This window comes from Panthera uncia (genome assembly GCF_023721935.1).
Source record: "Panthera uncia isolate 11264 chromosome C1 unlocalized genomic scaffold, Puncia_PCG_1.0 HiC_scaffold_3, whole genome shotgun sequence".
NCBI classification, from domain to species: Eukaryota; Metazoa; Chordata; class Mammalia; order Carnivora; family Felidae; genus Panthera; species Panthera uncia.
Genome location: NW_026057584.1, coordinates 58,181,843 through 58,205,564, shown reverse-complemented (window position 1 = coordinate 58,205,564; position 23,722 = coordinate 58,181,843). Strand labels below are relative to the sequence as shown.

General features: G+C 40.3%; 1 protein-coding gene across 1 annotated transcript in view; it reads right to left on the bottom strand.

Moving 5' to 3' along the window:
• Positions 1-1,139: 1,139 nt before the first annotated feature.
• GPR155 (G protein-coupled receptor 155) overlaps positions 1,140-23,722 on the bottom strand; it is a 47,935-nt gene continuing 25,352 nt past the window's right edge. The window contains exons 8-16 of the mRNA XM_049616022.1: positions 22,601-22,685; positions 22,422-22,512; positions 20,718-20,928; positions 16,440-16,544; positions 12,191-12,327; positions 9,981-10,076; positions 7,890-7,954; positions 5,664-5,801; positions 1,140-2,720 (exon numbers count right to left, since the gene is read on the bottom strand). Of these exons, the coding sequence (XP_049471979.1) occupies positions 2,429-2,720; positions 5,664-5,801; positions 7,890-7,954; positions 9,981-10,076; positions 12,191-12,327; positions 16,440-16,544; positions 20,718-20,928; positions 22,422-22,512; positions 22,601-22,685 (1,220 nt within the window). The 3' untranslated portion in view covers positions 1,140-2,428. The remainder of the gene's footprint in view (positions 2,721-5,663; positions 5,802-7,889; positions 7,955-9,980; positions 10,077-12,190; positions 12,328-16,439; positions 16,545-20,717; positions 20,929-22,421; positions 22,513-22,600; positions 22,686-23,722) is intronic.

Below are 23,722 nucleotides of genomic sequence, written 5' to 3'. Positions count from 1 at the left end.
ATCATAGAAATTTATCATTCCGCATTTTCCTGAAGAATGGTGATGATATTTCTGATCCTGAACTGTGTTTCCAACCATCAGACATCACTTGACTACCTATGTCCAGTGGTCTAAAGTAATTTAATATTTAACATCATATTAGAATTGATGGGGCAAACACTATTCTGTATAGCAAACATGTAAAATAATAGTTTTACATCCCTCTTGCTTTTAGAAACTGTCATTAGTCATTATTCTTAAAATGCCAAGCACACTTTACCTTATTCTGAAAATACTGAAGTTTAAACAAAAGCTAGTCATGGAATTATTCAGAACAAAGAAAAGAACAACTGACCGTATTGAATATTAGCCTAAAAGGGGTAGATTTGTTTTTTTAAGTAATCTCTACACCCAACATGGGGCTTGAAACTCACGACCCCAAGATCAAGAGTCACATGATTTACCGACTGATCCAGCCAGGCACCTAAAAGATTTTAGATAGATTTTAATCAAAATTCTATCAGATAATTTTCCCAGCTGTGACCTTGCATATTAAAAATTATGAAATATGTGAAAAGGACTGTAATGTCATATTGATTCATTAATAAAAAGTGCTTACTGAGTGCATAATTGGGCAAGGCCCTGTGCAGATAGATCCCAGAAGGTCATGAAGAACAGAACAATCTCAGGAGACCCATTTAAGAAAACACTGAAAACTTACAGAAAAGACCTCTATGATGGCTTCTGCGTTTTTCAGATTACTCAAAGAAGATGTTGGCAATGCAAGTTAAAATAGGTATTTTATTGAGAAACTTGCTTTGTCAGTGAGAGGAAAAGTTACAAATATTTTCATTTAATAAAATTAGCGTATCCATAACCCTAAAAATATCCCTTAAAAGCCTTTGTTATCTGAAACCGCAGATCATTCTGGTCCAGGGTTTTCTCTTAGTGTTTCCTATGGAAAAAGATGCTGCTTATTCCCTTCATGCAAATAATAGAACAGGTGTAGTATGATTTGTTCACAAAACAAATTCTCCAGTTTGAGTTGCCTGCATGCATGTGAATTAATATCCGTATTGTTGTAACTGTAAAAGTCTCCTGGTATAACAATGAGGCTTTATGCTTACTCCTGAGCGTTCTGAGAGTTATAATGTGGTCATAAAAAAAAAAAAAAAAAAAAAAAGTTTTGCAGCAAGACATTTCTGCTGAAAAAAAATCCCCATTCCCTAATCATAACGTAAAGTTGGTACAGGTTAATACTACACAATAAAGTGTAATTTACTTGTTAAATACACTAGGCTTCCATGCAGGTTTTTTAAAAAATTACATATTTGTTGCATTAAAAGAGCAATGATTTAAGTCTATAAATTATTTTCTAAATGGCTTTTACATGACACACGAAAAGTATGAGAAAAATAAATACTAGAAACATAGTTTAAATAAGGTAAACCAGCACTGACACCTAATAATTAAGTAGAGGTTCAAAGGTCATGTGAATAGATCTCTTTTTAATTTACTGAAGATAAAGCTTATCGGAGGGCAACACTGAATAACTTTCAAGTTTGTAGATTTTTTATACATGGACACTTTAAGAAGACTAAATTCTAGATGTAAAAGTAGGGTGTTAGGCTTAACATTTTTAAATCTTGGCTTGAACTATATAGCTTTTTCTCTTTAACTGAAGGGAAGAAGGGAATGGAGCTATCCTTCTGCACTGTGGTGCTTTCTGCAAACACCAGAATCGATACATGGCAACAGATTTGTTGATAAAATTTGAACAAATCTGCTGAAATTATTCGCAGTACAAATGTTAAAGATTATACCTCTGTGGATGGATTTTGGAGATAATATTTATGGTGGTTCTTATTCGCCTCCTAATGACACAGATTAGTACTTTGGATAGAAAAGCAGGAAAAGATGAACTTTAAAAAAATATTGCTTCTAGTTTTTAAATGAGTACTATTTGTTAAGAAAATGGGGAAAATAGAAGAAGAAGGTCTTTTATCAGAATCACTAAAATTCTTTTTCAGGAGGTGCTATCAATAAGTGCAAAGTTGTCATAATTTAAGGTCCATTTCCTGCCAGCAATATACCTGCCAAATTTGGCAATTTAAAGCAATAATAAATTGGATGTTCGTCTTGAAATTATAGCAAACGGCTTTGGGGAGCAATGTTTTAAAATGTTGGCATAACTAGTTTATAGTAATTATCATATTTATTATCAGAACTTTACATTTTGATTTGGTTTTCTCTTTTTCCTGTCAGTTTCCTGTGTGTTTTACAAACACACGAAGTCACAGAATGTTAGCATGGGGTAGGAACACACCTCGTCAAATTTTACAGAAGAGGCAACTGAGGTTTGGAGAGGTTACGATTTGCCCAAGGTCAGACAGCTATTAAGAAACAGATCTGGGGCCAGAATATGGCCCAGGGTTGTCTCCTTCATAATTTAGGTCTTAGGGGATGGGGATGAATGCTCGATCTCTTTATATCTTTCCTGTGGGGGAGTGTTGGCATTAACAGCAGGAGGACTCTGTTCAGGACTCTTTTGAAGAAATCTGTAAAACAAGTACTCATCCCGAAATTCATACTCATTGGTTATGTGCTGGATGACTCCTCCTTGCACCAGTCTGTCTCCATATATCACAGCTTCCCCACGGTCGGAGGCAAGGCCGACTTCAATGAGCCAGTTCACCAGGTCACAGCCACAGAAGGTCCCAGTAGACGTCTTTGCACCACACCTGTATGTCAAAGGAATGATTCACCCATATGTTCTGTAAACCTGGTATCAGCACTGCATGATAGAGGACAAGCAAGGAAAAACAGGAGACAGGGAAACACAGCATGATAGTTAAAAGTGTGGCAGGAATGAAACTCTTCTGAATATAAAGGGTTTGTTAACTCATCCGACCCTAGAAAGACCCACCAGGGGAAAAAAAAATGCCAATAATGCTTGTGAAAACAGAAACATGTTAAAAAAAAAAAAAAAAAGAGACAATGTAAATGCATCTACAAAGAAGGATCCTGTTTTATAGTAGCTGGCCGGCTATAACCAGATCTATTCTGTAGACAGTTGAATATTACTTATTTTATGATATACTCTTAGGTATAATAAGTAATTGAATAGTCTCAGGAACATTAAATGATACGTTTTTACGAGCTCTTAAAAAGTGACTACTTTCACTAAACTACTCAAATCTCACTTCATTATTTTCTGTTTATCACACTGCCCACAAATAGTCTTTCTTCTTGCCTTCATCAGCAAGACAATCTTCCTGATATTTGTCAGGAATTTGGCGCATTAGGAAGGAAGGAAAGAATAAGTGTGATCTGTCTTGCCATAAATCTAAGGTCTTTAAAATGTGCTTTGATTATGAATCTATTTCTTGATTATTTAAAATTTGTCTTCCCAATGCAAATGTGGCGTGCCTCAGGTACGAATAAATAAACAAGAGGAAGAGAAGTGTGAAAGAAGCAATTAAATGAACTCTTAACATTTTCATACACATATGCAATAGACAACATGAATCTGTCCACAAGCATCAGTCAAGCTGTAAAACCTAAAGTGCTTGACAACAGGAAACAGTGAATGAAAATCAAGACGAGATGAGAAGTAAGTGACAAAAATTTTAAAGCGTTTAACCACTAATGAATATAGGGTTTCACATAGAAATTAGAGAAGAGGCTAATATCCATGAAGGATCTTCTCAAGTATATAAGTCAAAATGTTTTAACATCAGTAGTTTGCTTACTAATAAGATATCTTAATTTATGCTTTACAACTACAAACATCACCTGGAATATTATGACCTCTGTCTGATCCTTCTCCCTGCTTGCTGGTTTTTAATTTATAGCCCAACACCTTATATCCCTGACACCAACTGGAGAATATTTGCTTCCTGATGACTGATCAGGCAGCTACAACCACAGCCCATGGAACTGCACAGAGTGGCAGAGAATGTGCCACCCTACAGGTCACAGGGCAGCACCACTACCAGCCAGCGCCCATTCGGCCACCTGGGCGCGAGGCAGCCTGCCAACTGCAAGCGCCGTGCTTCCCACCTACGCAATCACAGTGGGCCTGGCAGAGCTGACGTGGAGCACCCTTTCTTCAACTCATTTCATTTCATTTCATTTCATTTCATTTCATTTCACTTCACTTCATTTCATTATTATTTGTTGAAGTTTATTTATTTATTTTGAGGGAGAGAAAGAGAGCACAAGCAGGGGAGGGGCAGAAAGAGAGGGGGGAGAGAGGGAGAGAGAGAGAGAGAGAGAGAGAGAGAGAATCCCAAGCAGGCTCCATGCTGTCAGCACAGAGCCCAAGGCGGAGTTCGAACCCACAAACCGTGAGATCATGACGTGAGCTGAAACCAAGAGTCAGGTGCTTAACCGACTGAGCCACCCCACCCAGGAGCCCCCCTTTAATTTTAAGAAGCAACTGTAAATTGTTGAAACTGTCCATTAGTGGAACTTTGAAATAATTTTGTCTGGCTCTTTAGCTAACTTTTCTTCATAGTTTACCATTTCCAGAAACCGGGCTAGGACCCTCGTACAGATTTTGCTATCTGATTCAAAAACATGCCATCTAATTTTAAAGAAGAGGAAAATTAAGGTTTAGACAACTGAACTTGCCCAATGATGTCACATAGCTAATAAGTAGCAGATTTAGGAGCTGACTTCTAGTATCAGTGCCCAGTGAGTCCCCTTTCCACTAACTGTCCCAGGCTACCTGTTTCTAAACAAATATAGTGGCATAGGATATGTGTACATATATCATCCTGAATGGCAATTTCAAATTGGCAGCTATAGACATAAAAGGACAGATTTCATTTCATTTTCCTGACAATGTCATTAATAATATGAAATAACATACCACTAGGAGATGGAGAATAGAAAGTCACTTCTAAATCCAGTGTATCTCCTGGTTTTGTGAGAGACACTAACGGCCAACATGAAGTGAATGTTAATATTTTACTACATTTTCGTTCATTCTAAATTAGTTTTCACATTTTATATGGAAATCAGAAGTTATATAACTTCTAAAAAGTGTAAGAATCTTACATATGCTGTTTTAAAACAATTTTTTTTAACATTTATTTATTTTTGAAAGACAGAGAGAGACAGCATGAGTGGGGGGAGGGGAGGGGCAGAGAGAGAGGGAGACACAGAATCTGAAGCAGGATCCAGGCTCTGAGGCTGTCAGCACAGAGCCCGACGCGGGGCTCGAACTCACGGACCGTGAGATCATGACCTGAGCTGAAGTTGGATGCTTAACCGACTAAGCTACCCAGGCACCCCAGTATATGCTGTTTCTTTTTTTAAATTTTTTTAAAAAGCGTTTTTATTTATTTTTGAGAGAGTCACAGAGTGCAAGTGGGGGAGGGGCAGAGAGCAAGGGAGACACAAAATCTGAAGCAGGCTCCAGGCTCTGAGCTGTCAGCACAGAGCCTGACATGGGGCTGGATCATGACCTGAGCTGAAAGTCCGACGCCCAAACAACTGGGCACCCAGGTGCCCCAGTATATGCTGTTTCTTAAACTATAAACTGTTTTAACTTTTACATGTAATTGTGCTATTGAAAAAAAAAAACCAATCATATAGTTAATTACAACCATATTACTTAGCCTGTTACAAACCAAAATTAATCATCTAAAATATAATTATCTAGAATTTGCACTTGCCTTCTTTCCTTGACAATGTTTCGGATACACAGATCACGATGATAATGGATAAATTGTTGACAGGTCATTTTTATTTCCTCAGGAACAGGAGAACCCCTGTTGTCTGTTGTATCTTTATTATTCCATAGGAACTCAAGTCTAAAAACCAAAATTTAAGGAGGTCACTTTTAAGGAATGAAAAGCACTCAGAGAGAACCCCTTCCTGCTTATCACCCCATCGACACAGCTCTTCCAAAGCGGTCATCGACAACATCCACATGTTGTTAGTGTCCGAAGCAAAGACCTAACCCGCACTTGGTTTCCTGGTCCAAGCAGGTGGAGACTTGAACATTTTATAAGCCGTCCAAACATATTTGATCTATTTCAGTTTCTACCAAAAAAATGAAGTTCTTTCCTTACTCCACATTCCACTGTTTTAAGTGGCAAAAATAACTTACAGAGATCAAGTATTTTATTTAATCATTCTCCACTTTCAGTACCAGAGAGACAAATACTGGGCTCTGGAATGCGGCATCATTCTGTTTCTGCCAGCCCAGACGATACGTGTGTTGACCATTTTAACTGATCAACATTATGAGCTGATAACTAAGTTCAATGGCTCTCCTATTACGCTTTTCCTCCTTCATGAAATGAAGCAACTATATCTTAATAATGTGATGATGTTAATGACGACAAAAAAGAAGTAGAAGAAAGAACAGTGACCACATACTGGGCACTTTTTAGGTAGTGGATAGGATAAATTCCATTAGCACTTCTAGTTTCTACTGATTTTGACTTTGAAAACAAATGAGAGTAACAAAGATGGGTGCCTCCCCCTTCCTTCCACTCCTGGGTTGCAGAATTCCCATTTCATTATTTCTTTTTTTTAAAAAATGTTTTTTTAACGTTTATTTATTTTTGAGACAGAGAGAGACAGAGCATGAATGGGGAAGGGGCAGAGAGAGAGGGAGACACAGAATCCGAAGCAGGCTCCAGGCTCCGAGCCATCAGCCCAGAGCCCGACGCGGGGCTCGAACTCACGGACCTCGAGATCGTGACCTGAGCTGAAGTCGGACGCTTAACAGACCGACCCACCCAGGCGCCCCCTCATTATTTCTTTTAAAGAAGTTACTAATCTGAATCCAAAGAAACTCGTCACCAAGCTAATAAAAACAATTTAGAAAGAAGGGACTTGAATTTTCTATAAATTGTCAGTTTGATAGAAAGAGAAATCCTATTGTCAGAGGAGAATCTATATTGTCAAATACAGACCTTTGGGGATGCACAATCTACCACTTCCATTCCTAAATATATTTTTCACGTTTCACTTTACTTTATGTAGTTAATGGCATAGATAGAAGTCCTCATCCATCAGGGCACCTGGGTGGCTCAGTCGGTCGACTTCAGCTCAGGTCATGATCTCACAGTTTGTGGGTTCGAGCCCCGCATCAGGCTCTCTGCTGTCAGTGCAGGGCCCGCTTTGGATCTTCTGCCCTCCTGTCTCTGTCCCTCCCCCTGATATTCTCTCTCTCTTTCCCTCAAAAATAAATAAACATGAAAAAAAAAGTTCTCACCCATGAATTCTCGTTGAAACGCAAATGACAATGTGGGAGTAACAAGAGTTTTTCTAAAGTTTTCTCTGCAATTATTTATTTTTTTAAAGTTTATTTTTCTTTATCTTGAGAAAGAGGGAGAGAACAGGTGCGAGCAGGTAGGGGGCAGAGGGAGAGAATCCCAAGCAGGCTCTGCACCAGCAGTGTAGAGCCTGACGCGGGGCTCAAACCCATGAACTGTGAGATCATGACCTGAGCTGAAACTAAGATTTGGAGGCTTTAACTAACTGAGCCACCCAGGTGCCCCTTCTCTGCAATTATTTACAACAAATGTGTGAATCAACACAACGTTTAGTTTAACCTTTCTGTGGTCTAGCAATTACTATAGGTTTAAAAATATCAGTATGTTAATAGAATGGCCTTGTCATTACTTTTACAGATATAGATTTCTTTCTAAAATTTTTTAATGTTTATTTTTGAGGGAAAGAGACAGAGCATGAGCAGAAGAGGGGCAGAGAGAGAGGGAGACACAGAATCTAAAGCAGGCTCCAGGCTCTGAGCTGTCAGCACAGAGCCCAACGCAGGGCTCGAACCCACAAACCATGAGATCATGAACTGAGCCAAAGTCGGATGTTTACCCGGCTGAGCCACCCAGGTGTCCCCAGATGTAGATTTATTTCAAAACTAAATTTACCTTCTTTTGAAAGGTAGAATGATTAAATGTTTGTCCAATCCAAAGATGCCAAAGGAAATAAATCCCTATGGAAGAAGAAAGGTTACAGTCATGAGTTCAACAGTAGAATGTTAAGACTGAGGAATTATGGAAGCCACCGTATATTTAGTGCTGGGGGAAGCTGACCTAGAGTGATTAGAGCAGTATTTTAAATGGACCACACAAGGCAGGTCCTCTAAAGTTCAGTGTCTGGAGGCAGGTATGATACTTGGCTGCCTCTTCTTAGTCATGTGTCCTACTAGTTAGGTTGGATCATTGACTTAACCCAGGGCTGAGCTGCCACATCTGTATTCTAGCTCACTGAAGAAAAACGAAAACATTTAAGAGCTTCATGTCTTCGTTTTCCCTTTTGAAAAAAGAAAATAAGTGATCTCCCGTCGTGCTTCAGTGTTTATATTTCCGTTAACACTTCAGAAAGTAGAGAATTATATAGTGTCTGATTACAGTGAAGTCACTGAACAAACTTTATGTGACATGAAATTGGCTAGGTGCTTAGGGAAAGGGTTTGAGGGATTTGGGGGTGATGAGGAAAACTGGCACCAGAAAGTGGCCACAGGTAAGGACGATTGGAATTGCCTGGGGAGACAGAAGGTTGGCAAGTGCCATTTGCCAGGCACAGTGGGTAAAGGATCTCAGTGCAGGTTGGTGGGAGGTAGGGTGGACAATGCGATATACTGCAAGAAGGATGTACCTTGCTTCACCCCCAAACTATAAACAGCCAAAAAGGAATGACCTTACTATAACACCTATATGGGAGGGGGTGGGAGTGTTTGTATAACTCTCTCTCTCTCTCTCTCTCTCTCTCCTTTGAAACACTTGGGCCATTAGCTATGGGGGCATCATCTCAAATGCAACATTCCTGGCGTTAGCTTCTTCGTTTGTGAAGCTTTCTCAGTTCCAGTCCTGGGGTGACAGCCTGGAGTGGGCTTCTTGAAATCAAAAGGCTGAGTGAGACTACGAGTTCTGAACCTAGGATTTTATAGTTCTTGGGTACAAAAATCAGATCTCAGATTCACAAAGTGAGGTGGGCATCATGTAGCCTGGGATACTCAAGCCAGTCTGTAATAAACTGATTAGGTCACTTATCTATCTAGACGTAGTCTTTTGCCCCCACCATCATGGCAAAACAAACTGGAAGCATTTCAAGAAATTAATGTTAGGGTAAAATGTGCAGGAATGTCTACTAATAAATGTTAACTGACTCAGGTAGTCGATTATTTCAGGTTTAATAGGCAAAACCAGTGATTTCAAACAGAGTTATTTTTTTCAACCTGATACTTAATCTGTGGGACTAACATTCTTTATTAAAAAGTAAGAGATTGAAAACAGAATCACACTTTGAAATTTTCACATAAAAATATTTTCCCAATATGTAAAATGTCGTTTATTCTTTAATATCCATTTTAATAGTGACATAAAGACAACAGCACCTATCATATTAGTTCTTCATGGAATTTTAGTTCCTAATTTTTAAAACCGGGAATGATAATGTCACTTGGTTGGTGTTCCTGTGACGTCTAAGTAAGAGGACTAATGTAAAATCTTAATAATAGTTGGCATTTAGACTGTCAAGGAATGGTAACTACGATCCCTGGCCCAAAGGTATTTATCCATCACATGATCTTCTAACAAAGATTTAAGCACCTATCATTCGAGAAACATCAACAAGTAAATGAAATGATGTTCATCAATTTAAGTGACTCGACTAAGGGACTCAGAGAAGGGAAGTCTTTTTCCCAAAGTGACTTATTAAGACCATAACAAAGTTTCAAAAGAAGTTGGGACATCTTGTCCCTGCTTAACTGATCACTCTTCATTTTAAAACCAAAGCAAAAAACGATTTGGTGTTTGTGACTGAAACACTCAATGTGCATTCTGATGACGAGAACCAACATGGAGATCGGATGCAGCTGTCAGCTGTCACGCATGCCGGCAGCTGGCGAACCAACTAAACCCTTTTGATTTAAAAGAAAACAACATCCGCACCACTACCCCCCAAACAACCCATCCAGGAAAACAAAAAAGCCCTCAAAGTTCTCAGTACATAAATACCTGGCCAAAGTTAAACACAGCACAGAAAAACTGTAGCTCAACATATAGCCTTCCAGGTTCTTGGTTGAAGAGCCACCATAAACAACTGGAAAGATTCTGTAAAGGAAGGTGAAAATAGTATTTTAAATTGAAGCTAGCTAATCATTTCTTTCTATCCAGAACACAGTACAATAACTTATCTGCTTAATAATTGGGGGGGGGGGGCGGGGAGACTAAAAGGAAAAACACCGAGAGAATATAGAGGCTTTGTCTTTTGAACAAGAGGTTTCAACCTCTCCTCCTGACAGATGTCACTCAAACAGCATCTAATTTGATCAGATACGAAGCAAGAAGACATGCACCATAATACGGAAGCTTACATAATATATCAGGACTGCCAACCAGCCTAAGACAGGACTGATTTTAAAATTAGTTCTACACAATGAAAACAATCACATCACTAAGCAGCAGTTCTTGGCAGCATTTCTTACTGTTTGATTTTTGTTCTTTTTTTTCAATAATTTTTTTAATGTTTGTTTATTTTTGAGAGAGAGAGACAGAGAGACAGAGGGAAAGTAGAGGAGGGGCAGACAGAGAGGGAGACACAATCCAAAGCAGGCTCCAGGCTCTGAGCTGTCAGCATGGAACCCGATGCAGGGCTTGAACCCATGAACCATGAGATCATGATCTGGGCCGAAGTCGGACGCCCAACCAGCTGACCCACCCCGGTGCCCCTTTTTGATTTTTGTTCTTAAACAGCAGTTAAGGGGCGCCTGGGTGGCGCAGTCGGTTAAGCGTCCGACTTCAGCCAGGTCACGATCTCGCGGTCCGTGAGTTCGAGCCCCGCGTCAGGCTCTGGGCTGATGGCTCGGAGCCTGGAGCCTGTTTCCGATTCTGTGTCTCCCTCTCTCTCTGCCCCTCCCCCGTTCATGCTCTGTCTCTCTCTGTCCCAAAAATAAATAAAAAACGTTTAAAAAAACAAAACAAAACAAAAAAAAACAGCAGTTAAAATGGTGCCGGCTGACAGCATTCTATGTAATGAACATCCCAATGTAAAAAGGTTTCTTCATTGGTTATATATATGGTCCATCTCCCATCTAGGGAGGACCCAGGCAAGTTACATTTGAACCATCTTAAAGAATTATATAATAAATGATAATTCACACAAGAGGACATAAAACTGATTTTCAAATCCCTTAGTAATCAAAGAAATGCATTTAGAAAATAAAGGGCTATATTTCACTTATAAAGTTATCAAACTTTAAAATTCATAACATTCAGGGGCGCTTGGGTGGCTCAGCTGGTACAGGCCCGATTCTTGATTTCAGCTTAGGTCATGATCTCACGGTTCGTGGGTTTAAGCTCTCTGTCTCCTTCTTTCTTTGCCCCTTCCTCTCTCTCTCTCTCTCTCTCTGTGTCTCAAATAAATAAACATTAAAAAAAATAAAATTCATAACATTCAGTGCTGGTGGGAGTCCTTTTACAAATCTATACTACTCCTTCCGAACACAATTTTGTAGAATGCATCCAGAGGCACAGAAATCGTTATACTCTTTGATCCAGGTTTCCCAAGTCTGAGAATCTATCATAATGAAATATTGCATGGAGATGTTTATTTGAGCATTTGGAAAAACTAGGAATAATCATCCATAAGGAAGTGGTTGGGTAAATTACAATGTATCTCCTCTACTGTTTACTGAGGAGCCATTTAAATTAACAGTTACGAACAACTACATAGCAAAAAGAAAATGACTGACACAAGTGACAAAGCAGAGTATAAATCTCTAGGTAGGTACAGTTTAGAACCACGAAAAATGTATGAAAAAAGAGAAGGCAGTGATTGTGCAAATATCTATGGCATGAAGTGGTTATGTTCTTTTCATAATTAAAAATTCTTTCTAAAAGTTTATCTTCTGGGAGGCCACGTAGGCATTTAGTCACTGAGTGGCCCTGCACACAGCGTGGAGATACCCGGTTTTACCAAATTCTAGGTTCAGAGCATACAATGAGGAAATGACTCTAAGCAACATAGGCTGTTGGGCCATTTAGGTGGCAGGGTGCTGTGAATCCTTCTTGCCCCCTTCCCCACCAAACTGCTCAAGATGGGGATTCAGATTGGCCTCGCTGCCACGCCCTGAAGCAGGAACTAAGTTTCTCCCAGATGCCTGAATAAAATCTTTGCCAAACATTTAAAGAAATGGCCCCAAAACAAAATCAGAAGAAACATTTACAGCAAACAGGCCAATAATGAGAAGTAAACACAGCAACACATGTCGAGCCAGTTGCTGGTCTCCACTCTGTAGATACTGCTCCTCTTCCTGGACTAACATGCAGCTCTGGGAGTTACAGCGACTCACACAATGCTCATCTATAAGACAGTAAGTACAACAATTTGTAATCAGAGCTTTTTATTTGAATGCATTTCAAATTCATAATGACTTTCGAAGCAAACCAGCACATATGCACATTCAGCTCAGAATCAGTGTATTATTTTAGATGAAATCTGAGGAAGGCTCCTTCTTGTGGTTTCAGGAGAGTTGTACTTGTCAAGTGTTTTTATCTGAAAACTACAAGTAGTATGCCATAGTTCCCGTCTACACTATTCAACGGTGTTAATATATACATACATACATAAAGACCAGGCTTACTGTATATACTTATAGAATTTTTCTACACCAAGATATACACAAATAATTTTCATCGACGTAGGATCATACTACACAGACAATTTGGCAGCCTGCTTTCTTTTTACTTAGCAACACTATGCACCTCCTCCATGCATGCCGTTAGCTGTTGTTACCGCCATTAGCTATATATAACCCTCTATGTATCTTAATTTCTTTTTTTTAAGACTAAATTAATAACTCGTGTTTCATCTATAACAAATCTGCATAGTGGTCACGAATATCCTGTTTTGGCTAACTGTAATACAAACTTAATTATTTCCCTTTGCCTTTCATTAAAGAGTTTAAAATCTGCCTTAGAAAAGACCTTTAAGAAAGCAAATAAAAGCTGTTATACACTGTTCTGTTCACATACAGAACAAAGTCCAAATCACAGATACGAACGACCCTTGTGTGGCCTAGAGTAGAGGGGAAGGGCCTTTCCCAAGAAACCTCTGTTCTCCTGCCTCAGCTCCACCATGTACATGGTCTCAAAAGCAGGGGAAAACATTTTCTTCTTACCAAATGGATATCTAGCCTAACATACAGTCTGATTTTAAACAGTGAAAGATGAAAAACACAATATTGTAGCTCTCAACCCTCAAGGTAACAATAAAAATTTGTATTTCCCACAGCCACTTTTTAGAAAAAGACACATGGCGTCCTTAAACACGGTCTAACATCACAGCTATGGCATGCAGAAGTGTGCTGTGCTAAGTAAAAAGAAAGCAGGCTGCCAAACCATTGCTGTGGTGTGGTCCTATTTTAATAAGAATTATTCGTGTATATCTTGGTATAGAAAAATTCTACCGGTATACATAATAAATCTGGTCTCAAAATACTGTGTACCGATATGACAAAAATGGATAAAAATGAATTTTCCTATCTTCCATTTGCCCCTTTTACACATCATAATATTGATTTTGCCTTTGTGCTGTACCGGTGTTTTGGGGATGAGGAACTAACTATACTATCAGACTCGAAGAATTCTCACTTGTCCGTGGTCTGATTTCTTTTCCCCTTTTTTTGTTTCAGGCTTAGGAATGATACTAAATTGGATGAGTAGACAACGTCCATAGATGATGGCTTTCCTTCTATGTAAGTTTTGCAAAAGAGGATCAGAAAATGTAAGAAGCTCCTATAAAAGAGTTTTTCAGGAATGAGCATTATTAACGAAGAACATGACAGATAAGCAAAGCAAAACAATTTTCAGAGACAAAAGAAATGTCAAATTAAATTACATGTTGAATTTGTCTATGGACTTTACTATTAGGTATATTGTGTAGGGAGGAAAAATAAGAAGGAAAGCCTTGGGAATTATGATGTAAAGAAACATTAGTTTACAGAATTGGCACCCCAAAACTGAAAGACAGTTTAACTGAATGCCCAATGCGGTTTCCTATCAGAAAGCCAGCGAAGGCCCAACATCTGATATATTTTCACTTCTTTCTGGAGAAACGGGAGTTCCATGATTTAAAATCCATTCCTAGCCAGCAGCTGGCAGCCAAACATAAACCCTGCTGGACTAATAGCAACTGTTACCACTGCGACCGCTGTTTGCTGAGCGTTTACTATGTGCCCCACGTGCTGTGCTAGGTGATTTGCACACATGTTTATTTATAACCCTCACAGCTTTTATATAGAAATGAAATGTCTTTGGCAACAATACAGTTGACATATGCTTCATCATGAAGAGAGGGCTTTGGGGGGGTTTCCCTTTCTAACTTGATTATAAATGAGCATAATTAGTTGACAGTGCATTGCAATTTCATATAAGTGTGCTCGGTTGTTTTAAATAATTTGAATTCCATTGTGTATGCATGGGGATGGCCCAAGGCGGTGGCACGGGAAGACCCTGAACTCATCTCCCACAGACACACCAAATCTACCATGATCTATGCGATAACTCCCACCTGAAAAGAGCTGAAAACTAGCTGAGTAGCTTCCTCTGCAATGAGGGAAAAATGGCCCCATGGAGCCAGGTCGGAAAGGCAGAGCTATAGTCTTACCAAAACCCTCACCCCAGGGTGCAGCAACCCACAATAGGGAAGGCTTTCACAGGCTCAGAGCTTCTCCCTGAGGAGTGAGGGGTCTGTGCTCCATATCAGGTACCCTGACCCTGGGGACCTACACCAGACAGATGAGGCCCCAACAAAGTCTGGTTCTGGAAACCAGTGGGGCGTATGTCCAGGGGACCCAAGGGCTATGGGGAGCTCAGCAGGGACTCACCCGTCTGGGGAACCAGCACTGGTTTGAGAGATGACTGGATTATATGTGAAGGAGATTCAATTGTTAAAGATTTACTGGAATTTTCCTTGAGGGGGAGAGTGCTGTTGGAGAGTGCCAGTTTTTGCACTCTCCCTCTTTCTAGGGCAGGCATGTATGGCTAAAACCAAGGCATGTCTCTCCCAGAATGCTCTTCTTTAGCATTGCTAAAATTGCAAGCGTGTCCCCCCCCCTCCCCTCCATGCTCCTTCCTGGCACAGGCATGCCCCACACCCAACACTCTCCTGCAGCCTTGCTAAAGGCTGACGGATGAACTCAGCCCACAGAGAGGCCAGTCTCATTTGCCTGGCTCTGGTGGCCGGAGGGGCCTGTACTCCTGGGCTCTATGGGTCTATAACAATTGGGAAGACAGTTCTGGACAGGACACCATATCCTGCACAACACACAGACAGTAGACTGAAACACACCCCCAGTCTGCACGTGGCAAAGACTCATTTATTTACCCCGGAACTTCAACCTGAGGGATAGGATTCAGGTTGGCCACACACCTAAAGGCACTCTCAGAGGATGTAGGCAAGGAGACACCATCTGCACCCACCCCCGCCCCCTACTTGGCTTCACCACAGCTTGCTAGTGTCTCCTAGACAGGATCTTTTACACTGGTCTCAAGCTCTGATTCTTGGCACCTGCTGCCCAGAGGATACCTTCAGATCTCCTGGTCTAGAGATCAGCAGGGTCTACGACTGTGGTCTCACAGAACTGTATACATTTGCATACTTGAAAAATTGCTGCCTGAGGGTCTGGCTTCCAATCAGCCTGAATCTAGGTGGTGACCGAGATCCCTCCCTTTGGAATGCTGACGGGACCTACCACACCCTCAACAACTGGGACTCTCAAGAATAAATCAGGCTACTTAGACAATCACAAAGGTTCTAGAGACCACCAAGAGCTAGGACAGGGTCAAACACAGACTTGTGGTTATCGAAGTGAAGGGGGTTAGGGAAGGGTGAAAAGTGTGAAGGGGGTCAATGATGAGCGATGGTAACTAGACTTATTGTGGTGATGACTTTGTGATGTATACAAATATTGAATTATTATGCTGTACACCTTCTACTAATATAATGTCATATTCCAATTTGGGCACAAACAAAACCTTGAAATTCAGACCACAAATGTAATTCAGTCTCTTAGTCTATATGTCAAAGATTATTACTTTTAAAGATTTTTCTTATTTTATGAGAAAGGGTATATTTAAAGTATACAGATTTAAAATGTAATTAAGCACTGGCCCTGGAGGAAATGAGTTGAGGGGGGAGTCTCAGCTGCTAAAATATGAAAAACATCTGAGAAAAAAATGGCACTTGGGGCAAACTTCTTGGAGTTATCACGTGGGTTACATTTATTGGAAAATGTATAATTCTACCAGTTACTATAAGAACTTTATTTTTTTCATGAATATTCTATCTATGCACAACTATTATCCTATTAGCACTCTTCCCCATCTTATTTGAGAATGCATAATCAGTCCAGCTTTCTAAGGAGAGGAATCTTCTGTTCCTTAAGCGCATCCTCACAGCCTGGAGGCACTTACTTTTCTCAGACGAAGGAGTCACAAGCCCACTGGTGCTTGTGTTTGCTACCGGCTCGGCTGATGGGCAGCATAATCCACCATTTCCCATGGAGCAGGAGCAGCAACCTGTATAAATAAGACAGCATTCGAGAATAAGGACCAACCCCAGCAGAAATGAACAGCTTCGAGAGATGTCAAACAAAACAAACCCAACCCAAACCAAAAAAAAACAACCCGTTCTCTCTCTCTCTCTCTCTCCCACACACACACACACACACACACACACACACACACACACACATACATTTCCCACGCAGCCACAATATTTTCACATGGGATCTACCAAGAAGAATTTGCACGTGCTTATACAGAAGTTAACATTTAAAGGGTGGCAGACAAAAGCTCAGCTCCTTTATATATGGTCTCCTTGTGGTATGAGACAACTCATGTTGTTTCAGGAGTTACCACTGTGCTTTGAGAACTAAGCATCTGAACACTTTCTTAAAATAGAGCTTTTATTCCATCACTCATTAAAAACATGCACGAATGCTCTACTGTTTACTGTAGTTAATTCAAACTCATTAGCTTGAATTTAAAAGGCTCATGAGGACTTGGCCCCTCTCTCCCTATCCAACTGCCCCCACTACTCAACAAGGCCTTTCCCTTCTCTCAGGACAATTCTTCAGTGTCCTCCACAAATCCCATGTCTATCTGAGTCTCCGGACCTAGTTAGAAACACATACAATTCCCACTCTTATTAATTCACTGAAGTCCTCTCTTCCTTTCAAGAATGTGTTTTCTATGCGTCTAGAAGATGCAGTAAAAACAATTATATTCTTTTGTTTTTTAAATATATACAGCTGAAAATCTCTTGCTGCTTTATAGGTAGACTGGTTTACAGAAGTCAACCGAGACACCTGCTATAGAGCTGTAACTTTTCCTCTACATAGCCAGAGAACACATGCAGTGTCCTTTCAACATTTCACACATATATAAGACGTGGTGCTCCGTGACAATGGATTCGAATTGAGTAATAATTTCGTGATAAACTGTATTAAAATTTAATATGCTAGAAAAAGGAATAATGCCTAGGCTGAAACTTTCATTGACAATATGTTTCGATTCTTCAGTAATGTTCTTAACCGAAAAAAAAAAAATGTCGAAGTATAAAAACTACAATGTAGAATAAACTATCACAAGCGTCTTTCTAAATTTAAGATAATGATGCCACCTCTCAAGGTGAAAATAGAACACAGCATAATAGAAAAGAAAATACAGAGATCATCTGGCCTGGCCCTCCTATCTTCAGAAACTTGAAGGCTTCTATCAGCTAAGATAACATTGTCCAGAAGACAGATATAAAGCCAGCCGGTTCCAGTGACATACACGTAGGGCGTGAATGTACATGCATAATATCGCAGCCACCACAGAAAGTGCGATGGCCGTTTTTATCTTCTAACATACAAAGGATGTATAACCAGCCTGTTAGCTTTTTCTTTTCTAACTAAACCTTCAAGCTCGTATTAAAATAGGTTAATTTTCCTTTCAATCATGATTCTACATTTATAACGTGCAAATCACGGGTCTTGGACAAATGTGTGGCAAGAGGTAGAGGTGAACGATCTATGTTGGACTACTAAGGTTTGGGAGGCCAGGCTGGATACGTAATGTGTTATGTGTTAACACTACTAGCGAAGCAGAAGACGGCAGGATTTGGGGAAGGAGAATAACCACGTGGATTTTAAAACCTTTTCGCTGCGAACATCCATGAATAGGTAAATAAACACGTACTTTGCCATGGCAATTTGTAGGGCAGCTTCAGAAAATCGTGGTGTGTTTTACGCACCCATCCATCACCCCACCCATTTCGCAAATATTACTAAACAATTACAGTAAGCCTGATACCATGCTAGGTGCTGAGGCCATAACGTTGGGCAGGTCAGTCACAGCTCTTACCGTCAAGTGGGTTATACAGACAATTTGAAAGGCAATTATAAAACGGTGTGATACAAGGAGAGGGAAATATAAACACTGGGGACGGTTTCCTATGGAACCATGCAATAGTTGTCCTCTGGCTCTTCATTTATTTACATTACAGGGCAAGTTAGTTTTCCTGCCAGAGATGATGATGACAAGGTTTAAAGAATATCTATGGTACACTTTACTAGTTATTTTCAAAATACAGGCATGGCGGGGGGTGGTGAGGGCACCTGGGTAGCTCAGTCAGTTAAGCGTCTGACTTTGGCTCTGGTCATGATCTCATGGTTTGTGGGTTCAAGCCCTGCATCAGGCTCCGCGCTGACAGCTCAGAGCCTGCTTCAGATCTTGTGTCCCATTCTCTCTCTGCCCCTCCCCCAGTGGTTCTCTCTCTCTCAAAATAAATAAATAAACTTAAAAAAATTTTAAAATACAGGTAGAGGTAGCAGCAAAAGGCTCTGGGCTTAAGACACTTGGTTTCGTGTTCCCCGCACAAGTTGTCAGGCTTTCTGTAGCCAGTTCTGAAACAGTCCTGGGGAAAGAAGGCATAGAGAGCCAGCCAGAGTGGTGGTCTTCAGGATCCTTTATAGGATCACTGAAAGAGTCCATAAAGAAAATGAGGAAGGAAAGGGTGATGGGCAGGATCAGAAAATACTGCAGACTTAGGGAAAGCAGCTTTTAAAATGTTAGTGAAAACATAAATAGAATCCTTGAACCTCCATTTTAAAAGGAAATAGGTCAAGAAGGCTCAAAAGAATGAAATTCTGATGTTGTAATCACAAAGGTTCTAACAAAAAAAAAATTAGTGATCACCATTAATAATATGAACTAAATGAGTCCCGAGTGAGGCAGGGATAGTGTGTAAGTGAGGAGTTGGCAAACTACGGTCCTGTGTGGCAGGACCCTGTCGTGCTATGTAGTAACATTGGCAGCATCAGATGTGGGAGCCAAGGCACCGGGAGCTTTGCCCCAGATCAAAGAGCAGGAAACTGTGGAGTCAGGGTTTGAACCCAGCCAGTCTGGCTCCCATCTCTGTTTTTAGCTACTGTGCTATATACTTCCAGTTTGGGATGGAGGAAGGAAGAGAGGGAGAAGGAGGCAATGTAAAACGGTAAGATTTGTGGGATTTTCTTTTTTTTTTTTAAGACAAAAATAGTTAAATGTTTAAGATCTCTTTCTCTCTCTTTTTATTGATATTTAGAACTAATAGGTTTTTTAGAATGTTTATTATTTTTGAGAGAGAGAGAGAAAGAGAGCGAGCACAAGCAGGGGAGGGCAGAGAGGGGAACAGAGGATCTGAAGCAGGCTCTGTGCTGACAGTGGACAGGATGGAGGGCACGAAAGCAGGGAGCCCAGAAAGCCCGGAGCCTGGACAGCGGGGAGCCCAATGCGGGCTTGAACCCTAGAACCACAAGATCATGACCTGAGCTGAAGTCAGACTGTGCCACCCAGCCGCCCCTACAGCTAACAGTTTTGAGATTAGTCATCCCTCTACTCCACAAAGTCTCTGAACAAAATAGGTACTGTCACTGACACTTCCTGGCACAATGTTTTACGTCTATGAAATCTCCACATGCAGCAATGAATCCAAAATGCATACTCTGTTGCTGAGTTTCCTTCATGAATTGAAGCAAATCTCACAACAATTGTTGACACTTATTAACAAAGTTACTAGTTAAGATCATACTTTCACTTATACCAAGGATTGGCAGACATTTTCTATAAAGGACTAGATGATAAATACTGTAGGCTTGGCAGGTCCCTGGTCTCTGGTGAATGACTCAACTCTACCAGCATCAGCATGAAAGCAGCCATGGACAATACACAAATAAGTGAGCACAGGTGTGTTCGAACAAAACATTATGAACACGGAATATGTAAGAACTGGGCCATACGAGAACAGTCAAGGGACCAGATTTGGCCTGCAGACTACAGTTTGCCAATTCCTACTAACTCTGTTTCATCAGGCCTCCTTTAATTCATTTTATTACGGTGCTTGCCTGATACAAGACTGTCAAGTTAACAAATGTTTTAAGTGCTGGGTTTCCTGGAAGGGGACTTCCTTCAGTTGTTACTTTTTCCTAAACTTTCAGGTCCAAAGAAGTCTCAGGATTTAACACAAGATGATCCTCACAAGAGACTTACAAACGCGAATCTAATGAAGAACCTGCAAGCTCTTTCTGCTCTTGACTATGATTCAAGTCCCTCATTTGACAAATACCTGTGATATTCCAGATAGTTCAAGGGCGTTTTCTGAAACAAAACACTCAGGATACACGCTATACAGGCATGGAAGCGTTTCTTTACATTTAAGGATCGTACCTGTTTCAGGGATAGAGCTTGTAAAAGGTTCCGGATCGTTTATCGGCACTGGACTCTCCTCAAAAGCGGTGTTCCCAGGCTCTGCTGCTTTGTGGCTCTGAGACTGGTCGAAGCCTTCATAGCGTCCCGCTTGGGTGGTGCGGTTCATACACATGAGTGATATGCCCGCTATCACGATGCTGCAGAACAGGGTGACTGCCGTGATGATCATCTGCCAGTTGTTGCAAAGACACATTAGGACACTTTGCGTAATCCCATCTTTGATAATCTTAGTAGAATAGGTAAAGGGAACTTTTTCTGGTGGGAAATACAATATCCCCACAGCTACAAATGCTTTAGAACAGTAGTTCTCAAAAAAAGACTAAGAGTATGAAAGGGATATAGGTTACTTGTAGAGAAACTAGGATTTGCTTGTAATCATGTAAGATTTCTAGATGCTTCTTTCACTGTACATCAATATCTTGGTTTCTTCTATAGGTAATCTAAATGACTACTCACAGGCCTTTTTTAATTTAAAGTTTTTGCTTGTTTTAATACCTAAGTTCAAGGGTACCTCAGCTGGAGACTCTGTTATGGTAATAATACTAAACATAAATAATTCTGGCTAATACTTATTGAGTACTAACTATATGCCAGCACTAGTCTAAGTCCTTTAAATGTATAATCTTATCTATTCTCACAACAACCCAATAAAGTTCAAAATTACAAAAAAGAAAAAAGGAGATAGAAAGTCAAAATCTTTTGGTGGTCTTTTTTATTTATTTATTTATTTTAAAACATTTTTTTTAATGTTTATTTATTTCTGAGACAGAGAGAGAGCATGAGTGGGGGAGGGACAGAGAGCAAGGGAGACACAGAATCCGAAGCAGGCTCCAGGCTCTGAGCTGTCAGTGCAGAGCCGGATGCGGGGCTCGAACTCACAAACCATGAGATCGTGACCTGAGCCGAAGTCAGTTGCTCAACCGACTGAGCCACCCAGGTGCCCCATTGACGGTCTTTTTAAAAACACACATCCTTGGAGCACCTGGATGGCTCAATCAGGTGAGCCTCCGACATCGGCTCAGGTCATGACCTCAGTTTGGTTTGTGAGTTCGAGCCCCACATTGGCTTGCTGTCAGCACAGAGCCCACTTCAGATCCTCTGTCCCCTTTTCTCTGCCTCTCTCCCACTTGCCTTCTCTCAAAAATGAACATTAAAAAAAAAAAACAAAAAACCTATTTACAAACACACATCTTTGGGCCCTAGCCCTAGAGAATTCTGATCAGTAGATACATTAATCACTCTCTCCTCCAGTAGAGGAAACATAATTCATAAGTGAGTTTAAGAAGACCCAATAAGTTTTGGGGCACCTGAGTGACTCAGTTGGTTGAGCATCCGACTCTTGATTTCAGCTCAGGTCATGATCTCACGGTGTGTGAGTTCAAGTCCCGTGTTGAACTCCGTGCTGACGCTGCTTGGGATTCTCTCTCTGCCCCTCCCCTGTTCACATGAGCACTCACGTACTCTCTCTCAAAATAAATAAACTTAAAAAAAGAAGAAGACCCAATAAGTTTGAAGCATTTGGAAATCCTTAGCACCAATGTGATGTGCAATAAATAAATAAACAGATTTGTAAAATAACTTTTAATGTAAGTAGAGCAAAACACAGTAACAAGCTAGAAAGAGACATTCCCAAGAACAGAATTGTCCATAAACTCCTCTTACCTGCTCTTTTCCATAAAAGAAGGCCGAGTCAATGCTATCCCCATTATGTTTTCCAGTTATCAGAAGAACACCGACAAGGAGAGCAGGGATTCTTTAATGAGGGTTTGAGAGAGAAAAAGAGGATGAATAGGAACTGTATATATGGAAACACGTAAGCAAACAGAAAACTATCGACTTACCCCCAGCCAGATATTATGATGATTCCAACAGGAATTTGTACACTCTCTCTCTTTTTTAAAAGAAACAAAGAAACTGCCAGAAGGCCTATGAACAAGAAATAGAGATTGAAAGGCAGACAATTACTCTTGATGTTGACTGGACTTCATAGAACTTTAACCAAACTTATTTCAATGGTAGTCTGTGGGTTTTGCCCTAGAATTTACTCTCTCTTTTTTTTTTTATTATTTTTTTTATTTAAAAAACATTTTTTTAACGTTTTTTTATTTTATTTTTGAGACAGAGAGAGACAGAGCATGAACAGGGGAGGGGCAGAGAGAGAGGGAGACACAGAATCCAAAACAGGCTCCAGGTTCTGAGCTGTCAGCACAGAGCCCGACGCGGGGCTCGAATTCACAGACCGTGATATCATGACCTGAGCCGAAGTCGGACGCTTAACTGACCAAGCCATCCAGGCGCCCCAAGAATTTACTCTTTCTAAAGAAATGCTGTCCCCAATATTTTGAAGCAAGATTTCCTCAAAATCATTCATGTTTTCCCTCCTGTGTCATTTTTTTTTGCTCAGATCTTCTTGTTTTATACATGAGGATTTTTTCAAAAGCCCAAATCATTTTATTCTTTTGACTGATATGTTTGGAATCTAAGTATATTTGTTTAAAAAAATGTAAGTGGATACAGAACAAGTCTAAAAATAAAAACACCCCCACTCTGCTGGTGGTAAGAAAGTATAGGCAATTCTCATACAGGTTTAATTTTTGGAAAATGACCCAAGTCTAAATGACAGATCTTAATACAAATATAATATGAACTTAAAACAAAAACAAATGTTTTAAAACTCTTGAGCATACCTTATACCATAAATCCAATTATTTATACAAGTAAAATTTAATCAATCCTACATGGTTATACAATCTTAGAACTTGGGAATTGGAAAGGACCACTTTTAAATTAACACCTTCATTTTATAGCTATGGAAGCAAAGGTTTGCCCAAGCCACATAGCCAGCAGAGGGCAGGGCAGGACTACAAACCCAGCCTTCTGATCCAAGGTTAAGTCCAACTCCATCAGTTTCTAAAACTCAGATCCATGGACCCCTAGGGCTCTTAAGACATATCCTGCAGGGT